The sequence below is a fragment of the Heloderma suspectum genome, chromosome 4 (genome assembly GCF_057233095.1).
Source record: "Heloderma suspectum isolate Gila_16-S chromosome 4, 16-S_ref, whole genome shotgun sequence".
NCBI lineage: Eukaryota > Metazoa > Chordata > Lepidosauria > Squamata > Helodermatidae > Heloderma > Heloderma suspectum.
This window is the reverse complement of record NC_139461.1, coordinates 167,782,018-167,802,191: the sequence shown is the minus strand read 5'-3', so window position 1 is coordinate 167,802,191 and position 20,174 is coordinate 167,782,018. Positions and strand designations below refer to the sequence as shown.

The 20,174-nt window shown below is 48.9% G+C and overlaps 1 protein-coding gene across 1 annotated transcript in view; it reads left to right on the top strand.

The window, feature by feature from the left end:
* The window catches only part of TNR (tenascin R), a 113,170-nt gene that overhangs the window by 42,933 nt on the left and 50,063 nt on the right, over nucleotides 1-20,174 (top strand). Inside the window, exons 8-11 of the mRNA XM_084848180.1 lie at nucleotides 3,341-3,430; nucleotides 8,941-9,204; nucleotides 9,566-9,832; nucleotides 19,742-19,861. Coding sequence (XP_084704306.1) covers nucleotides 3,341-3,430; nucleotides 8,941-9,204; nucleotides 9,566-9,832; nucleotides 19,742-19,861 — 741 coding nt within the window. The remainder of the gene's footprint in view (nucleotides 1-3,340; nucleotides 3,431-8,940; nucleotides 9,205-9,565; nucleotides 9,833-19,741; nucleotides 19,862-20,174) is intronic.

Genomic DNA, 20,174 nt, shown 5'->3' with positions numbered 1-20,174 from the left:
GGACTAGAGTCAGCAGCCCCTTCCTGCCCTCTGTCACCCTGGCTCTCTCTGGATGTTTGCATGGAATAGCCCACTGAATCCCTCCCACCGTTCTGCAATCTTAAAATGGGCAAATGAGTAGGGCTCAAAGAGACAAGAATGGGAAGTGGGCTGGCCCCAGTGAGAAGGTCCTGTATGCTTCCTGGTTCACATTGTGGCTGCACATGTGGAGAGGAATTCTCTGCCTTCTTGCATCTTTTATGCCTCTGAGAAATTGCCAGCATTCATTCAGCGAAGAAATAAATAAACCCGAAGAGTGCTGACAAAGAGCCACTGGTATCCGCTTTGATCCAATAATGATAATAGATGATAGATTGGCTGGAAATTAACTAAATTGCTGTCTCCCCTGATGAGCCAGAAACTGCAGGGCCTGCTTCCTGCAGGCAGCTGGATACTTATGGCTCCGCGGCACGCAGGGAGAAGCTGGTTTCTTTCATTAATTATTGAATGTTTCATTTATGCCTCATAAATAAGAAAGTCAAATGAAAATGTTAGATGTCAAATCGGTTTGGTAACAAATAAAGTTATCTTGGATGTTCTCACTCCCTTAAATTTTAGCTGATAGAAGGCAACTGCAGTGAGTCTCAATAAAAGCTGAGAAGTGGCTATTCTTTGCTCCAAAAATTATCCAGGTTTCTCAACCTAACATGGACAAAATGACCCACAGGAGTCAACAACTCCCCTGTCTTGTTAATTATCATTTTTAAAACCTCTAAATCAGCCTTCCCCAACCTGGTACCCTCCAGACATTTTGGAGTACAACATCCATTATCCCTGGCTATTGGTCACACTGGCTGGAGGTGGTGGGAGCAGCAGTCCAAAATATCTGGAGGGCACCAGTTTGGGGAAGGGTGCTCTAAGTGATAGGACATAGCACTGTATAGGCAGGCTTTCAAAGCAGTTGTTGAAACAAAGATTGTACAATTTCCTCACGGTTGCTACATTCAGATGATCTTCCAAGGCTTGGTTTATGAAGCTAGGGCCACGTGCTCCTCCTTTGCCCTTCCCCTTTTGTTGTGTGAGGGCTTCAGTGCGATCTGAGCTGGAGTTCCCTGTTAATGTTAAACCAGGGAACTCTGGCTTAATACCGCTTAGCTGTCAGGAGCGCCCTACCTGCCTCTTGCAATCCCCTCCAATAGCCAACTCAGGACTCAGACGACGAGGATTCTTTCCAAGGCTTTATTCCTTTATTCCTTTATGACTCTTTCAGATACTAATCACTAGCGACTAAGCAAGGAACAGCACTGGGGAAAGATAGCAGAGTAGCCTAAGCTCCAGGTAAGGCAGTTGGTCCCCGTTTGAAGGGGAACCACGGGAAGACTCTGAACTTACGGGCTATGGAGAGATCCTCCCTCTTTCCCTTGGGTCCTCGGGACGCAACCGTTGTTTTAGCGCCAAACGAGCCGAGTGCCTCCTTTCCGTGCCCCTCCATCTGGCGCCACTCCCTGCGTCTGCACCGAGCATCCAGCAAGGCCCCATCCCCCGCTGTCTCACTGCCAGGGTCACTATCTCTCTCAGGAATGCAGGCAGAAGGAATCTCTCCCTGCCGCTGTGCCTGTGAGAGATGAGCGAGCTCCTCTCCCATGGATTGCTGTTCTTCCTCAGAATCAGAACTGCTCTGGTGCTGTATGGGCTCAGTTTCCACCCTGACATTAACAAACCTCTGGAAAACAAGGCCCAACCACATCCTAGCTTATTTCCCTGGCAGAGTGAAGCAGCCACCTAAGAACATGCAAAGAGCCACACTGGGCCGGTCCAAGGGTCCATCTAGGCCAGCATTCTGTCCCCACAGTGGCCAACCAGCTGCCTGTTAGGAAATCCACAAGTAGGACGTGTTCCCGCCCATGTTCCCTGGGCAGCTGATTGGGGGCATCATGAAAGGGCAGCCAACTGTTAGCTATTCAATTTATTATTGTTGCATTTTTACTGCCAAGAAGCAGCAGAGATCCTTGTGGGAATTTCTACTTCAAGTGGTCTTGAATACTACGCATCGTGACTTGCCACTTGCTCTTCAGACTCAGGCAGCAAAATACCTTGGGCAAAGCCCTGCTTGCTCATCAGTGTTCAAGACCTAGATAGCAGACTGAGCGAGCACATAGATCACAGCCTTCCCTACGACAGTGAGATGCACTGTGTGTTCCTATAGTACTCATTTCTAAATTTGCATCTATAATATAAATTAGCGTACACAAGTTTGATGCAAGGCTGTGACCTCTTTTGTCCTCTTCTTTAGCGATGCATAATAGGCCACTGTATCAGTCACATGCACTGTGCATGGCCTCCGCCAGCTGTGTGAAGGGGTCCTCTGCACATACCAATGAATGTGCATAGAGCTCCTCCATGCAAAGCGGCCTAGGAGGTGGAGGAGCTCTACAGCTGTACAGCTGTCCACGCATGGGACCCATCCCAATTGTAGCCAAGCACATGACCAGTCAGAGTGGGTCATGGAGTGTGGCAGGGCAGGGCTATCTGTCGTGGCCCCACAACCCCCTCACACATTGGATGAACACATGAGAGCTTCTGTGTAGCCCTGAAAAGTTTCACTCCCCACCCCTGTTTTAAACCAATCCTTCATAGTAGGCACAAAGGGCTGTTGATCTATCTCCCTACAAGATGGGAGAGAGGGATTCTTTCCACACAGGCCCAGCATATTTGTTCACATTGTCGGGGTGTCTCTGATCTTTGACCGTGGGTAGTTGTTTTGTGCCAGAAAAGGAGAAGAGTCATATGGTGATGGCCTTGAATCTGGCCAGTGTGCTCCCCAATAATTCCACATTGCAGAGCATGTGAAGTGGTTGCTTCTTTTGCAAGGGAAGGTTGTGAGTGGTTTTCACATGTACATGCACTCTTATCTTATTTCATCTTGTCTTACAAGCTAGAGTCAATCATGTGTGCAGATAAAACAATTGTATTTAAAGCTAGACGCCTGACATCAACCAAAGAACCCATCCAACTGACATCAAATGTGACTAGAAAACTAATGTTTGGTGTTAAGTATTGTAACATGCATTTTTATTAGATGTTGCTCAGTTCCTTCACTTTTTGAGAGGTCTCAGTTGATTTTACAAAGTATAACTCAAACTATTTGATCTCTGCTTTCATTATCTGTGGATTTAGGAGCAAATGTTTGGACAATTATTCAAGCTCTTTTATAATGGCTTAAGATAAATATTCAGGTGACTGTAGTTACTCTGACAAAAATGCAGCAGACTGCAAAGCCAGACAAAAAGCAACCGTTAAATGAGTGGAAATAATTGCACTTCATTATTTAATCTATACCTTGTTATGTGTCCTCATGCAGATTTAGTACCAGGAACAGAATATGGAGTTGGGATTTCAGCTGTAATGGATGGCAAGCAAAGTGTTCCAGCTACCATGAATGCAAGGACTGGTGAGTGACTTATACGTTACATTACACGTGGACCTGCAACAAAATGTTGCACTGTGGAGTCCTCCTCTTCACAATTCTAGCCAGCCAGCCACATCCTCTTCCAATGTACACCATTCCCCCCAACCCAAACAATACACAGACACAGCCAGCCAGCTGTCAGGGTGGACACTGAGCCCATAGAATCCCAGAGTAGTTCTGATTCTGAGGTGGAGCAGCCACTCCTGGGAGCGGAGCGTGCTCATCCTTCCCAGGGCCAACAGCTGGCAGAGATTCTTCCCACCAGCATTCCTGACATAGATAGCAGTCCCGGGAGTGAGAAAGCATGGGAAGAGGGCTTGCTGGACGCGCAACACTGGTGCAGGAAGCGGTGCCAAATGGAGGGCGCGGAAAGGAGGCGTAGTGCCCGGTTGGCACGCAAGCAACGGTTGCGCCCAGAGGATCCAAGGGAAAAGGGGAGAGACTCTCCCTAGCCCATAAGTTCAGGGTCCGCCAGTGATTCTCCTTCAAACGGGGACCAGCTGTTCCAACTGAGGGCATAGGTACTCTGCTGCTCATAGCTAGTCGCTAATAGTAGAGTTGTTAAGTTGTAAAAAAGGAATAAAGCTTTGAAAAGAATCCCTTTGTCTGTGTCTGGACTTGGCTACTGGATTAGACTGAAAGAGGCCGCCAAGGAGCCCTTGACACCAGCATTCTATGCCCCCTGAGCATGCCCAGTCCTCATAGAGCTGGGGGGGGGGGTTGGGGGGGTGTCCCTCACTTAGGTTGTTGGGTTTGTTTGCTAAAGATGTTTTGTAGTTCTTCATACCTTGAGGTTCTCTGAAGCCTGCTAATTCCTCCCTCTTGTGCATGAATGGTGGTGTTTGGGCTACACAAGGATCCACATTCAGAGAACTGAACTCACTATTAGTATGGATAACAAATCATAGAGAAATTGCAAGTGCAATACAATAATCTGTGCGACAGGCTGAAGTCAAGGGTGAAAAGAGAGGCTACAGCATTGCCACAGGGATCCAGGCCATGCATTTATATAATTTAGACCAATCAGTCATGTCTTCGGAGACAAGCAGACCTTCTTCCCATATTATGATCTTCATTTACAAGAGTGCACCTCAAGAGGCAGACATGAATACGCCAAGCCACACCTACATTCTCTAGAGATGGCGCTGAAATCTGCAGTTACCAGATGTTGGTACTGAATTCAAGGTTGTGGAGACATCCTGTTCCATTTTGGATTGGGTGTTGACTTGCTGGATTCCACAGGGATCCAAAATGAATCCAGTATAGTAGGGGAGGGCAGAAAGTAGACTTCCAGATGTTTGGGACTTCAACTCCCTGCCAGCATGGTCAATGGTCAGTAATGCTGGGAGTTGAAATCCAAAACATCTGGAGATCTACTTTCTGCTCACCCCTGCAATAAGGGACCTGACCTACCTGTGAATATGTAGTCCTTGGTATGTGCCAGTGATGTTTCCAGTATAGTCTCCTGTCCTGAGTAGGGATGTCAGAGAATTCCGCCATGGATCTCGGGGAGGCCGAATGCCAGCGCATTTGGCCCCCCGAAATCAGTGGCAGAACGGTCTGCCCCCCCCGCCCCCCCCCCCCCCGGGACGGGACTTACCTTGGGCGGATCTTCCTGGCGGCGGCGGCGGCTCCAGCGGCCAGTCTTCCAACTGGCCGCCGCCACCGCCATTTCCAGTTAAAAAAAAAAAAAAGTGATAGGCTACGTAAAGATTTACATAGCCTATCACGGCTGATTTAAAAAAAACAACAATAACGCGTGTATGCAAATGGTGGTGCCCATAGGCGCCGCCATTTGCGTTCCTTATTTTGGCACGTCTTAGTCTATGTAAACATTTACGTAGACTAAGACGGCGAAAATAAGGGGAACGCAAATAGCGTAGACGCTACGCTATTTGCGTTCCCCTTATTTTCGCCGTCTTAGTCTACGTAAATGTTTACGTAGACTAAGAAGTGCCAAAATAAGGAACGCAAATGGCAGCGCCCATGGGTGCCACCATTTGCATACACGCATTTTTTTTTCTTTTAAATTAGCCATGATAGGCTACGTAAACATTTACGTAGCCTATCACGGCTGACTGCAGGGACGCAAACAGTGGCGGCTATGGCCGCCGCCATTTGCATCCCTGCTAGCCAGCAGCCGGATGTCTGGCTGCTGGCGGAGCCAGCCGGCAGCTCCGCAGAATCCCTGCGGAGCGAAGCCAGCCAGCCAGGATTCGGGGGGGAGGGATGGAGCGCCTCCCCCCACGGCCAGAATTTCGGGGGGAAGGACGGAGTGCCTCCCCCCCCACCGTGAATGTCACCCTTCGAAAAGGTAAGTGACTTTCGTACATCCCTAGTCCTGAGCAGGCCCAGGCCTGAACATTGGAGAACAGTCCCTCCCCACTGCTCACATAAGGTGAATGATCTTGCAGCAGAGTGATGGGGATGCATTATATTCTGTCCCAATATTAGAGCAACGTATATCTCATAGAATCATAGAATAGTAGGGTTGGAAGGGGCCTACAAGGCCATCGTGTCCACCCCCCTGCTCAATGAAGGAATCCAAGTCAGAGCATCCCTGACAGATGGATGTCCAGCCTCATCTTGAACGCCTCCAGTGTGGGAGAGCCCACCACCTCCCTAGGGAATTGTTTCCATTGTCGTATTGCTCTCACAGTCAGGAATTTTCTCCTGATGTTCAGCCGGAATCTGGCTTCCTGTCATTTGAGCCCGTTATTCCGTGTCCTGCACTCTGGGATGATGGAGAAGAGATCCTGGCCTTCCTCTCTGTGACAACCTCTCAAGTACTTGAAGAGCGCTATCCTATCTCCCCTCAGTCTTCTCTTCTCAAGGCTAAACATGCCCAGTTCTTTCAGTCTCTCTTCATAGGGCTTTGTTTCCAGTCCCCTGATCATCTTTGTTGACCTCCTCTGAACCCTCTCCAGTTTGTCTGCATCCTTCTTAAAGTGTGGTGCATGTGTATTTGTTCCTCCTTCAGACATGAGCTGGAAGCATATTTCTATTTTACAGATTTTTAAGCAAAGACTGGATGGCCACCTGTCAGAGCCATCTGGCTGCAGGAGTGATAATGATAAGCCCCTTATCATTAGCAGGGTCTTGAATTAGATGACCTCGAAGGTCCCATCCAACTCTGTGACTCATCCTTCCTCTGTTTATACATCTGGAGAATATGAAACATATGCTACGTAGCCGTAAGCCTGACCCACAAGCAGATACAGGTTGATATCTGTCCCTCATTGTGGTCTTCTTGCAGGCACATGTCTATGAATATGGTCCATGCTTAAATGACCCTCAGTCAAATAAAGGTGTGAGCTGACTGAACTGAGGCATGTCGTTCTGCTGTACTCAATAGCAGGGGTGGCGACAACGCAGGCCTTAGGCTGCATGCGGCCCCCCGGGCCTCTACATTCCCATCACTGAATTGGCTGCAGTGGCAAAACAATGTGGCCTAAAATGATGCCTAAAAAGGCCATATTTACATGATAGACATGACAAAGGTGTACAAAATGGCACATGGTGTGGAGTGGATAGGGAGACATTTTTCCCCCTGTTTCAGATTTCTAGAACCCGGGTTCAACCCACGAAGCCGATTGGCACAAGATTCTGGACCGATATCACACAGCGCATAGTTCAACTATGGAATTCACTACCATGACATGTAGTGATGGCCACCAATTTGGATGGCTTTAAAAGGGGGTTAGATAAATACCTGGAGAAGGTTATCAATGACTACTAGTCCTCATGGTTATATGTGCTATCTCCAGTATGAGAGGATGCCTATGTACACCAGTTGGTGGGGAACATGGGTGGGAGGGTGCTGTTGCATTCATGTCCTGCTTGTGGTTTCCTGGTTGACAGCTGGTTGGCCACTGTGTGAACAGAATGCTGGACTAGACCCTTGGTCTGATCCAGCAGGGCTCTTCTTATGTTCTTACATTCAGCTTTAAAGCCTTGGTTTGAATTTGGTCTTTTTAGACCACCATTGTGGTTTTGATGCTACTGCTGCCAAAATTCAGCTGCGCACAGTGGTAGCGGCAGGGGTACAGCCCCAGGGGTGTTCCACGGACTGGGGTTGGATTGGGCCCCAGAGCCCCTGACGTTGCTCTATAGCCAGGATGGGCAACTTTCACAGAAGTCACTCTTTTCTCCAGACAGTAGCCCGAGGGGTAGCAGTGTATTTAGCTAAATAACCCAGCCCCCTCACAGGTGGTCAATCTCTATCAGAAAACTGGCACCACCTAGTTGCTATGTATTTATTTAAAAGATTTATATACCACCTCTCCTCTGCTCAACTGATAGCAGTGAGGGTTTATTCTTTATTATAGTTTTGGGGCATGTGTGCAAAAGTCCAGCGATATGGACAAAACCACAAAAGAAAAGGTGTGGAATACCTCTCTCTCTCTCTCTCTCGCTCTCTCTCTCTCTCTCTCTCTGAAAGCCTTTAAAATCATCATCTTTAATTATGAGCGAGATGTTGCCCACAGCACCTTGATTCAAATTTGGTAGGGCCCACTAGGGTTCAGGTAAAGTTGCTCTGCTAACCACCCGTTGGCCATCTCTGCTCCATGGTCCTGGTGGGGAAATGTTTTGTAAGAGGAACCATATTTTGAATGGAGTGCAGGTTTGAATTTGCAACACTGGCTCTCCTTGTTGACGTACGTGCCAGCAGCTCTTCAGCCTCCTCGACCCTCCCTGTGTGAGCAGCAACAGGCACTCCATCAGAGTTCTCCTCTTATGCACCTCAATGGCTCACTCCTGTGTGAGAACCAAGGCAAACTGGAATGAGCCACTGAAGTGCAGAAGGGGAAGAGCTGTGCTGAGGCCTGTGCTGCTACTACGGCTCACGCTGGGGAGGGAGCTTTTTGCCTCTTGTCTTCAAATGAAGAGCAGAGGTACCTAATAAAGGGGTGTGGGGAGGTCTGCTAAAGCCTCCGTTGCTCTACACGCTGGGGAGAATAAAGAGATTTTGCTGACATTATCTTCTCCCAATAGAGGAAGTCTGTCAGTTTTATAGACACATAAGCAAGCTGGCATTTTGCACAAGGAAAAGTATTTACAGCCAGCATTTCAATGCAAATGCAAACAGCATTTGCCTTCATGTGATATTTGTACAGCGATTACAGCTGCAAATATTAAAGCCAGACTTTGAATTCCATGGTATTGATTCTTGGCGCAGACGGCTCTGTCAGTGCTACCCAAATCCACTCCTTTTCCATATTAGCTTTCAGTGGCTGCTCTGAGTGTGTGCTGTTAGGGACTTAAGAGCACAATTCCATCAGATCAAGGGGAAGAGAGTCTGATGGAGGTGACAGAAGATGCCAGTTCACCCCAGGTGAGCTTCAGGCCTCCATAAAGGAATCTGGTTTTCTTCTTGTTCTGTTCCTTGAGGTCTGTTTATACGTGCAAAATTCTGAACTCTGACATACACATCCCATGCCATTTGCCACTGCTAGAATATTCCTTTTAAACCTCCCCTTCTCTTGCCATAGAGCTCGACAGCCCACGCGACCTGCTAGTGACAACTTCCACGGAGACATCCATCTCTGTGTCCTGGACCAAAGCTAAGGGCCCCATCGATCACTACCGGGTCATCTTCATCCCCGCTTCAGGAATGGCATCTGAGGTTACTGTTGCCAAGGACAAGTCTGAGCTTACACTGTCGGACCTGGAACCCGGGACTGAGTACACCATCTCTGTTATTGCTGAGAGAGGCCGTCAGCAGAGCCTTGAGAGCACAGTGGATGCCTTTACAGGTACTGAGCGCCAGGTTACACTGATGAGGTCCTGAGGGTCATCTCAGGGTTTTTGAGGGCCCAGGACTGTTGTCTGCTGGGTGTCTAAGGGCCACACAGATGGTAAACACGATATGGGAGACCCATGATTAGCATCTTCAGTTTTAAAAAACAAATTGAAGTCCCACATGACTGCTTTGAAGTTCAGAGAACTAATGCTCTGTGAGAGGGTGTTTAACCCATGAAGTGGGAATTACTCTCAGACCACTTTGCATGTACTCAGGGACACTCATCTTTTTCACTCTTTGCATGTTCCAGGGCTGAATAAGACCCAGCTTCTCGGTTTCATGCTTGCACCTCTCTTCTGCGTTCTTATTTTCAGGGTTCCGACCAATCACGCAGCTTCACTTTTCTCATGTGACTTCCTCCAGTGTGAACATCACTTGGAGTGACCCCTCCCCTCCAGCAGATCGGCTGCTACTGAACTACAGCCCCAAAGACAAAGAGGAAACCAAGCAAGTGATGCTGGACCCCACCAAGAGACATGCTGCCTTGTCTGGCCTGCAGCCATCCACAGAGTACGTTGTGTCCCTGGTGGCTGTGCATGGCCTTGTCAGCTCCGAGCCCATCATTGGCTTCGTCACAACAGGTAACAGTAGGAGGGCCCTCTCCACCTGTGTCCTAATCTCTTGAACAGGAGAGACAGCAGGAAATACATGGAAGAGCCAGCCACCAAAGTCAGAGCTGAAGTTTTCCCATTTAAATTAAAGGCTTCATTCCATCTTCAAGACCACTTTTAACCCAGGCTAGACTGACATACACTCCAACCATCCCTGTTCACCAGAAACAGCCCCAGTTTTCTGAAACCTGTCCACAATCTCTGAACGTGTATGTGAAAATACAACCTGACTAGTGCACACGAACCCTTAGGCACCATGCAGTGCTGAGCGGGCCATTTCATGTACTGCAGCTGATGAAGTTCATTCTGAACACTCTCCGATAATTGGTTTTGTTCTTTAAACATCCTCTTTGCTTTTAAATCAGTGCAGGAGAGATTAGTCAATTAATATAGCATGCAACAAAGTAGAAAAGAGCTTTCAACAGAGAGTGAGTGAGTGTGTGTGTGTGTGTGTGTGTGTGTGTGTGTGTGAGGGAGGGAGGGAGAGAGGGTAGGCCTCACACTGCAATCCTACACCCTCTTACCTTGGAGAAAGCACCACTGAACTCAAGTGAAGCTGTCAAGCTGTAATGCTTGGTGTCAGAATAGGGTTGTCACAAGTAAACAACTGTGTCTATGTCGTAATCTGTGAAATGTGGGAGTATATGGAATAATCAGAAATTGAAGTCCCATCTCAATGCATCGGACCTAGTGCAGTAACTCCCAAATTGTGTTCTGTGAGAGAGCTGCTGGTGTGCAGCAAGCAATAAATTAGTTAAGGCTGCAATCCTATATCCACTTACCTGGGAGTAAGTCCCATTGAGCTCAATGGGACTTACTTCTGAGTAGACATGTATAAGATTGTGCTGTAAATAGTTAAAAGTTCCTATAAGCCCAAAGTACCAATCACAGTGGAGGTTGACAGTTGAGTCTCTGCACAAGTCACTGTTCTGGGCTTGGCACCTTCCAGTCAGGTTGGAACAGGGACTTATACAGAAATGCAAGTGCTACTCTCCTCTGAGGAAAGTGATTCTTACTGCTGCAGACTCCAAAAGGAACAGGAGTGAAGTGTGTCTCCAGTTTTAATTCAGAAAAATAGTATACCTCAGCTATCAAAAGGGAAACACTGATGTAGGGTGTGTTTCCACACTATCGCCTTCGCTTATTTTCCAACTTTGTTGTGCTGTTTCCCCAAGCGCATTTTCTCTCGCACGTGTTTCCATGTCCCAAAAGGACCCGGTCTATCATTGTTGTACCCTGGCGGGCTGCGCTGTTTCCACGGAGCCCTAATCGCGTTATTCTCTTGATGGCTGGGTGGAGCCTTTTTGGAGTGGGCTGGGTCTGCTTACCCCGTCTGTTTTCCTCCCGTTTCCGATTCCCCACTTCCTCGCCCCCTCTGCCCCGCTGAAGTTTCCTGGTCTGGCCAGTCTCCTCCTTGCCTTCCCAGCCCTTTTGGTTTGCTTTAGAGGAGGAGCGAAAACTCAAAGCACTGTGTCTGGAGCATCCCGCCCCCCCTTTAAACCTTCCTTGTTGCCCCTGAAACAGGGATTTAAAACGCAACTGTGCATTAATGAAGTGACGAAAAATCAAAGCGCTGTGTCTGGAGCATCCCACACCCCTTTAAACTTTCTTTCCCCTAAAATGGGTGCTTATATGTGCATTTTTTCATCTCTGCCTGACTGCTCCCTCCAGGATCTTCTCCTGCTCTCCTTCACACAACTTCAGTGTTCCTGCCTCCTCAGCAGTGTTTCCAGGTCAACAGAAGGAGAAGCTAATGGAGGAGTACAGGATTTTTAAAAAGGCTTTTCCCTTCTCCCCCCCTTTCTCCTTTCCCCTGAAAGTCCAGATGTACCTGCATTTCAGGAACAAGCCTCATTGAGCACAATGGGAGTTACTTCCAAGTAGACACACATATGCTTGTGCTGGGAAAGGGAGGAGGAGAACACAAAGACAGAAACCAGCCCCCATTTTAACACAGAGGACCTCATTGACCACAATGGGAGTTACTTCTGACAAGACAGTAATGAGTTTATTGTGGGAAAGAGCAAAACCAGCCCCCATTTTAACGCACAGGATCTCTGTTTGGAAGCTGTGAAGGAGTTACGTCCTAAGGCAATGGACTGAAGCCTGGAGATCCTGCTTAATCGCATTTAAGGAATTGGGCTTAAAAGTGTGCCATTTCAATTGAGGGGGAATCTCTGTAAGTTCTGATGTAGGCATTCAAAGGCAAGCCTCATTCAGCACAATGGAAGTTACTTCTGAGGAGACACTAATGGGTTTGTTGTGGGAAAGAGAATAGTAAAGACAAAGACAGAATCTAGCTGCCATTGTAACCCACAGGATAGCTATAAGGAAGCTGCTAAGTACTTTCGACCTAAGGCAATTCATTGGAGCCTCTCTTGGTCATTGGGCTTTAATGTGTGCCATTTCGCTTGTAGGGGAATCTCAGCCTCATCCACTGCAATGGGAGTTACTTCTGAGGAGACACTAATGGGTTAGTTGTGGGAAAGAGACCTAAACCAACCAGCATTTTAACGCACAGGATCTCCATTTGGAAGCTGTGAAGGAGTTACGTCCTAAGGCAATGGATGGAAGCCTCAAGCACATTTAAGGAATTGAGGGCTTTGATATGTGCTGTGTCAATTGAGGGCCTTCTCTGTCATTTCTGTGGTCATTGAGAGGGCAGCCTCATTCAGCACAATGGGAGAAAACACCTCTTGACTGGGGTCATGGGCTGTGTTCTAGTGCTTATTTTCAATGATGTTTTAAAAGTTGGCCCCTTGGCATCCTGCTCCAAAATGGCCATGAAACTTCCAGAAAACAGGGAGGGAAAGGGTTGGCTCACTGAGATCAGAGTGACACACCCGCAAAAGCCGGGCTACACACCCAATGGGCAGGGCTAAGATAGCGAACCCAGTGCGATTGTGGAAACAGGTCAGTAATGGAGCTGCCATAACCAGAAAAAGTCCAACTATAAGCCGTCTCAGAAGGAGTGGTTTTTCAGTGATAAAATGCGACACTGGGGCTGAATGGCCATGATGTCATGAAACCACAGAGACCCCACGGCACAGGCAGGTCAGAGTAAATTGCTGGTGGAAACACAGCCCTAGAGGGCTGGAGTGTGACTGAGAGCAAATTCTCCCAGCCAGCTCTGATATGGAAGCAGCTTCCTTCCTGGTCGCTAGATGGAGTCAACAGAGAAGTGGCCATGCACCTTCTGAAGTCACACACAGAACTCTGGGCACTTCGATATATCTGAGTAAGTGGCAGTAAAGCATGGCAGAGGCAGGGAGGCGTGTAGGCCTGGCTCTGTGTCATGGCTAGGATTACAGGCCCTCCATTTCCTGCTCAAGCATATCATAAGCTCCCACTGCTCCCACTTGGAGTACCTTGCCTCTGTTTTGCCACACAATGTATCAAAGGGGTTGTTAGCTTCATCTCTCCCCCTGCTATCATAAGCCTACTATTCCTACCACTGCCTAATTGTGAAACACTACACAATAGATCCCAACGCTCCTTTTTTTCCTAGCCAGCTAATTTGTCCTGGGCTGCTGCTACAGTAATCTTCACCTCCATCCTTCCATTGTCTCCATGCTGAGTTTGCACTGAGACTGCAACCGATGCCAAATGCAATACAAGGGAATTATACATGTATGCTCAGTTAACCTCAAAATCCACACAGCAGCCAAGAAACCAGATTTATTCGGTGCATGTTCACTCTGAAATCCCCTTCAAAGAGCCACATGCATCCTTCCCACTGAAGTGTGTGCGGGAGATGGAAGCCTAGTCCTCGTCAAGGCAATGAACCCGTACCTGGGCTGTCCTGTCTGAGCCTTCAGATGGGGCTGACACCACTGAATGCTGCCCCATATGAGGGGAAAAAATATCCCCCATGGAGAGAAAGAAAACTAGCATGTCAGAGAGAAGGCTAGACTAGAATCTTACTCTCTATCTGGCTTTCTACACTCAGCTCTAAGTGCAGGCCACACATACACTTTCCACCTTGAAGCTAGGCCAGAACCTGCTGCACCTACCAAGTAATCCTGTGGTCCCAGCAGGTCACTTCTGTTAGTGGACCAATCAGTGTAACTTCATCAGGATCCTATACACTCCCAGTACATACGTTCTGGTGGGATGACTCCCAAAATCACGAAATGGCTCAACACCACCAGCTACACCCCCACCATCCATGGTGGCACCACTGACTCCCACCAATCACGTGGCAGTATGGTGACAACCCCCTCATATGAGCAAGCCACAGGTGTCAATCCACTCACAGCATGCCTGAGAGGGAGAGAGGCCACCATGACATTGCCCCACCCCATCCCATCCCATCCCATGCACCAGATCCAAGGCTGCCACAGGCCCTTCCATTGTATGGAGAGGCCACAGATAGGGAGAGTTGCCAGGGATCCCAGCACACAGAGGAGTTCAAATCCCACCATTCACGCACATATACACACTGCTAATAATAACAAACTTTTTGACTACAGTGAACGAAGGGAAAGAAAATAGCTTCCCTGGGGTCTGCTCTGGGAGCAAAACCCATGTAAAGAGAAGGGCCTGTTCACCTGGGAGGAAATAGAACAAGTGGCGAGGAAAGCCACAGCTGCACATGCAAACCACCTGTGCATTAGCTTGCTATCAGGAATGGCCATGGCTTTTGTATGCCTGGACAGCAGCAGTCAAGTCAGAGGCAGACAGGAGAAGGTCTCATCTTGGAGCATTTGTCATCCTCCAGCTGCCAGCCCACAGATCAGGACCAAGAGGGTTGCATGGAGAGCCATAGCCCTATGGAACAGCACAGATCTCACATGAGGAAGATTCCAGGTCCAAAAAGTGCTGGGTGTGATTGCCCACTGGAAAAGATTGCCCATGCAAACACATTTGAGAGATTGTGGTGCATCTCCCTGGCAACCCATGTGACCCCATCCATCCCCATATTATTATTATTATTATTGTTATTATTATTATTATTATTAAATTTATTAATCGCCCATCTGGCTGGTCACCCAGCCACTCCGGGCGATGTACAACATACAATAAAACAGTTTAAAACAATAAAATTCTACAGTAAAAACATTTTCTAAAATACCCTAACCCACCCCAAATGCCTGCCTGAACAACCACGTTTTTAATGCACGACAGAAGCTCATTAAAGAGGGGGCATGGCGGAGTTCCCTAGGGAGGGAGTTCCACAGAGTGGGGGCCACCACAGAAAAGGCCCTCTCCCTCGTCCCGACCAATCTAGCTGTCCTGGCTGATGGGACAGAGAGAAGGCCATCCGAGGCTGATCTTGTTAAGCGGCCTGTCTGGTGCTGCTGGAGGCGCTCCTTAAGATAGGCTGGGCCGGAACCATATAGGGTTTTAAAGGTCAAAACCAACACCTTGAATTTGGCCTGGAAAACAACTGGTAACCAGTGCAACTCCTTCAGCACTGGAGTGATGTGATCTCGCCGGCGGCTGCCTTTAATCAGGCGAGCTGCCGCGTTCTGTACCAGCTGCAGCTTCCGAACCGTCTTCAAGGGTAACCCCACGTAGAGCACATTACAGTAGTCTAAACAAGAGGAGACCAGGGCATGTACTACCGATGGGAGCAGATGGTTGGGAAGGAAGGGGCGCAGCCGCCGTATCAGATGGAGTTGATACAGCGCTGTCCGGCTCACAGCTGACACCTGAGCCTCCATGGACAGCTGGGAGTCCAAAATGACCCCCAGGCTGCGGACCTGGTCTTTCAAGGGTAGCCGTACCCCATTCAACACCAGGTCAACATCCCCCAGCCTCCTCTTGTCTCCCCCAAAAGTACCTCAGTCTTGTCAGGGTTCAGCTTATTCTTCCCCATCCAGCCACTCACCGTCTCCAGACATTTGGACAGGGATTCTACGGCCAACCTTGGTGAAGATTTGAACGAGAGGCAGAGCTGCGTGTCATCCGCATATTGATGACACCGCACCCCAAACCTCCTGATGATAGCCCCCAGCGGCTTCACATAGATATTAAATAGCACTGGGGAGAGGATGGAACCCTGTGACACCCCACAAGTGAGTGGCCACGGGTCCGAAACCTCCTGTCCCAGTGCTACCCTCTGGTACCTGCCGGAGAGGAAGGACCGGAACCACCGCAATACAGTGTCTCCAATGCCCAACCCCTCCAGGCAGTCCGGGAGGATACCGTGGTCAACAGTATCAAAAGCCGCTGAGAGGTCGAGGAGAACAAGGAAGAAGCATTCACCCCTATTCAGAGCCCTCCTCATATCATCTACCAAGGCGACCAAGGCTGTTTCTGTCCCATGCCCAGGCCTGAAGCCCGAATGAAATGGGTCTAGATAATCAGTTTCTTCCAAGTGTGCCTTCAACTGCATCGCCACCACCTGCTCAATCACCTTGCCCAAAAATGGCGGATTTGAGACTGGGCGAAAGTTGTTCAGAACTTGAGGATCCAAGGAGGGCTTCTTTAAGAGTGGTCTTATCACTGCCTCCTTGAGGGCTGATGGCATCACTCCCTCCTCAAGGGAGGCATTCACCACCGCCCTGATCCCCTCACCCAGTCTCTCTCTGCAGCCCATAATGAGCCAAGATGGGCAAGGATCAAGTAAGCAGGTGGTCGGCCTTACAGATGAAAGCACCTTGTCCACTTCATCAGAAGGATGAAGCTGGAACCAATCCCACAAAACCAGTTTGCCACAGACCGCCTCTTGCTCACTAACTGTATCCACAGCATGCAGAGTAACATACCTAATCTGATCAATTTTATCTGCAAAGTGCCTTGCCAAGGCCTCACAGGAGGCCTTAGAAAGCTCCAATGGTTCAGGAGCCACAGGACCGACCAGGCTCCTGACCACTTGGAACAGCCTCCTGGGACAGCACTCTGCAAACGTGATAGAGGCAGCATAATATTCCTTTTTTGCTGCCTTCACCGCCACGTGATAGGCTGAAGATACAGCTCTAGCCCGCGTCTGATCGTCTTTGGAGCAAGACTTCCACCACCGGTGTTCTAGCCGTCTCACCTCCCGTTTCAGAGCTCGTAACCGCGGATTGAACCATGGTGCAGTCCGAGCCCTGTTCGGGGGAGAGGGCGTTTCAGAGCCACCTGATCTAATGCCCCAGTGATTGCGGCATTCCAGCCACCCACCAGGGTCTCGACCGAGTGGCCATTGGTGTGCCCCAGAGAATCCCCAAGCGTGTTCAGGAATCCATTTGGATCCATAAGACGCCTGGGGCGGACCATTTTAATGGGTCCTCCACCCCTGCGGAGGGCTTGTGGAACCGAGAAGTCCAACATCACCAGATAGTGATCTGACCATGACAAGGGGGTGGTGGATACCCCTGACTTCCAGATCACTCCCCGCTTCTCCAGAAACAAACACAAGGTCTAGTGCATGACCAGCTACATGGGTGGGCCCAGTTAGAATATGGTGCAGCTCCCAGGAGGCCATGGTCTCCATGAAGTCCCAAGGTGCTCCTGTGACGATGGCCTCCGAATGTACGTTGAAGTCCCCCAACACCAATACGTTAGGGGACTGTACACGCACATCAGAGACCACCTCAAGCACCTCGGCCAGGGAGTCAGTCGTGCAGCGGGGTGGACGGGACACGAGCAGAATCCCCAGACTGCCCTTCGGGCCCAACCTCCAGTACATGCACTCAGCAACCTTGGTCTCCCGGAGAGGGGGTCTGGTGAAGACCAAGGACTTTTGGTAGATAACAGCCACTCCCACTCCCCAATCCCCAGCCCTCGGCTGCTGTGCATATGAAAATCCGGCTGGACACATGGCTGCAAGGGTTGGAGCAGCAGCCTCGGCCAGCCAGGTCTCCGTAATACATGCCAGGTCTGCACCCTCATCCAGGATCATGTCATGGATGAGGGAGGCTTTCTGGGTAACAGACCTGGCATTGCAGAGCAGCAAACGAAGGCCAGAAGATGGGGTCACGCCTCCCCCAGCCATCCTTTGGCTCTGGACAGGCCCGGAGCAGGGGACAGATACTACACATCTCTCCCTTGTTCCCCTTATCTGGCATGACCTGCCCCTAGCGCTCCACCAGCACCTGCTGCCCAGCCTCGGTACGTTCTGGCCCCCACCACTCCCCCCACTGCCTCCATCAGGTGGACACATGCCCCCTCGCTCCCACCTATCAGGCAAGCTACCCACCCCTAAAAACACAACAAAATCTCCCAGAAAAAACAACAACAACAACAACAAATCCCCTTAAAAATAACGCCAGGCAGGAGTCCACAGGGAAGGCCTGGTGGTGGTGGCGGCGGCGGCGGCAGCAGCAGGCCCGACAGCAGCAGCAGCGGTGGCAGCAACAGGCCCAGCAGCAGCAGGCCCACCTCTTCCCGGTGGTGGTGGTGGCTTCTCCTGCAGGCCCTGGCTCTCCCAGGCCACCTCAGCCAGCCAGCTTATGTAGCCCCTCTAGGGAGGGGCAGGTGGAGCAGCACAGCTGGCTCGGTACCTGGGGGCCTGGTCCTGCAGGGACTGGCAGTTTGCCAGGCAGAAGTCTGAAGGGAAGGCCTGGTGGTGGTGGCTGCATTAGCTCCATATTAAAATAGAGGAGGGGTCATTGGCTTAGCAGGCCTTATCATGATTCTTCTTTCCCTGTCCGCTCACTGTTGCACTTGTGAGTGCCCACTTACTTTCACTGGAGACCAAGTGGGCAGAAAATGGAGGGGTCATTGACCTTGAGTTCTGGTAACAAAAACGTCTCTGGGCCCACTCTCCAAACAAGTCAACACCTTTTCCTGAGATCATCTTACTGAATCTGAACTAGGTGCTAATCCCTAATAGCAGAAGCAACAAGTGTGACAAAGTGAATAACTGAACAGAACAGCCTTCCTCAACCTGGTGCCCTCCAAATGTTTTGGACTACAACTCTCAGGATTCCTGATCGTGTTGGCTGAGGATGATGGGAGTTGGTCCAGAACATCTAGAGAGTACCAGGCTGGAGAAGGCTGGTATAGAAGAATGTAAGACCACAATCCTATACCCACTTACCTAGGAGTAAGCCCTATTGAACCCAGTGGGACTTACTTCTGAGTAGACTTGTATAGGATTGTGCTGTAAATAGTTAAAAGTTCCTCACAGGATTGCACTGTAAGTGTGCATAATCCCGTAAGTTAGTGTACTATTAAGAGTGCCCCAAACTCCACAGTTCCCAGTATGGACAGGATTTATCAACAGAAGCCATAATTAGTGTAATATAATATGCAAATTTTTGTCAACTTCTGTTTTTATTTTTAAAAAGATGTTCATTGTTACCATCATCCAGTTTACAGATCTTGAGTTACCATGGTAATATAGATTAACAGAAGAAGTTAACATACACAAACACATTTCTAGCAAACCATAACAAAGTGGTCAATACAATACAATATAGTACAAAATTATACCTACAAGAGGCCCATTGTATGCATTAAAGAAAGCACATGGGGAATATCATTTATCTACATTTCAACAAACTTGATATTTCCAAAATGGTTGATGCTGAGGAGGTGCTTAACTTGTCTATTTTGATTCACAAAAGCAATAAAAGGTTGCCAAGTACACTTTAAAAAGTCCTATTTAACCAAGATCTTCAACTGAAAGCACATGTGTGCTTTTCCCTCAGTGCCGAGGTCCACACACCCTTTGAAACCAATTTTCAATGGAATACGGTTGGTCTTCCAGTGTAATGCAATCACCTACTGTGCTGCCACCTCCAAGAAGACAATCAAATCTTTATTAGTGTCCTTATTCTGACCATCGAAAATGTTTAACAGCATAAATAAGGGACAAGAGCACCTTTTTGTCATTATGAGAATAATCTCTTTATGTGCCAACTCCCAAAAGTGATTCGCTATTGTATATTCCTACTACTTGCAGAAGTTTGTCAACTCTTATCTCTTGTACTTTGCCTCATACAGGGATCGATCCACCGAGGAACCTGACAGTTGACAATGTGACTACAAGTTCTGTGACTGTCCACTGGGCCCCTCCTGTTGCATCTTTTGACCACTATAGAATAGCCTGCAAATCTGCCCAAGGTAACTCTTCTGCAGCCTACAAGTCCGCAGCTGGAGCCCTGGACTTTGGCAGAAGATACATAACAGATTTTAAGGCGGAGGAAGGGACATTCTGGTTAATCCTTAGGAAGAATTAGGAGCAGTTCACTAACAATGCAACACTGCCCATTGCAATTACTGTGGGAAATGTCACCATTACCTAATTGGCCAAGGTTTCCCAGAGGCATGTTGCTGTGGAAGTAGCTTGTCTGAGGAGTCTGGAATGCCCACTTTTATACAGGGCCTTCTGTGTTCTGACAAACCTTAGTCCCTGGGCTATGTGTCAAGAATTTTT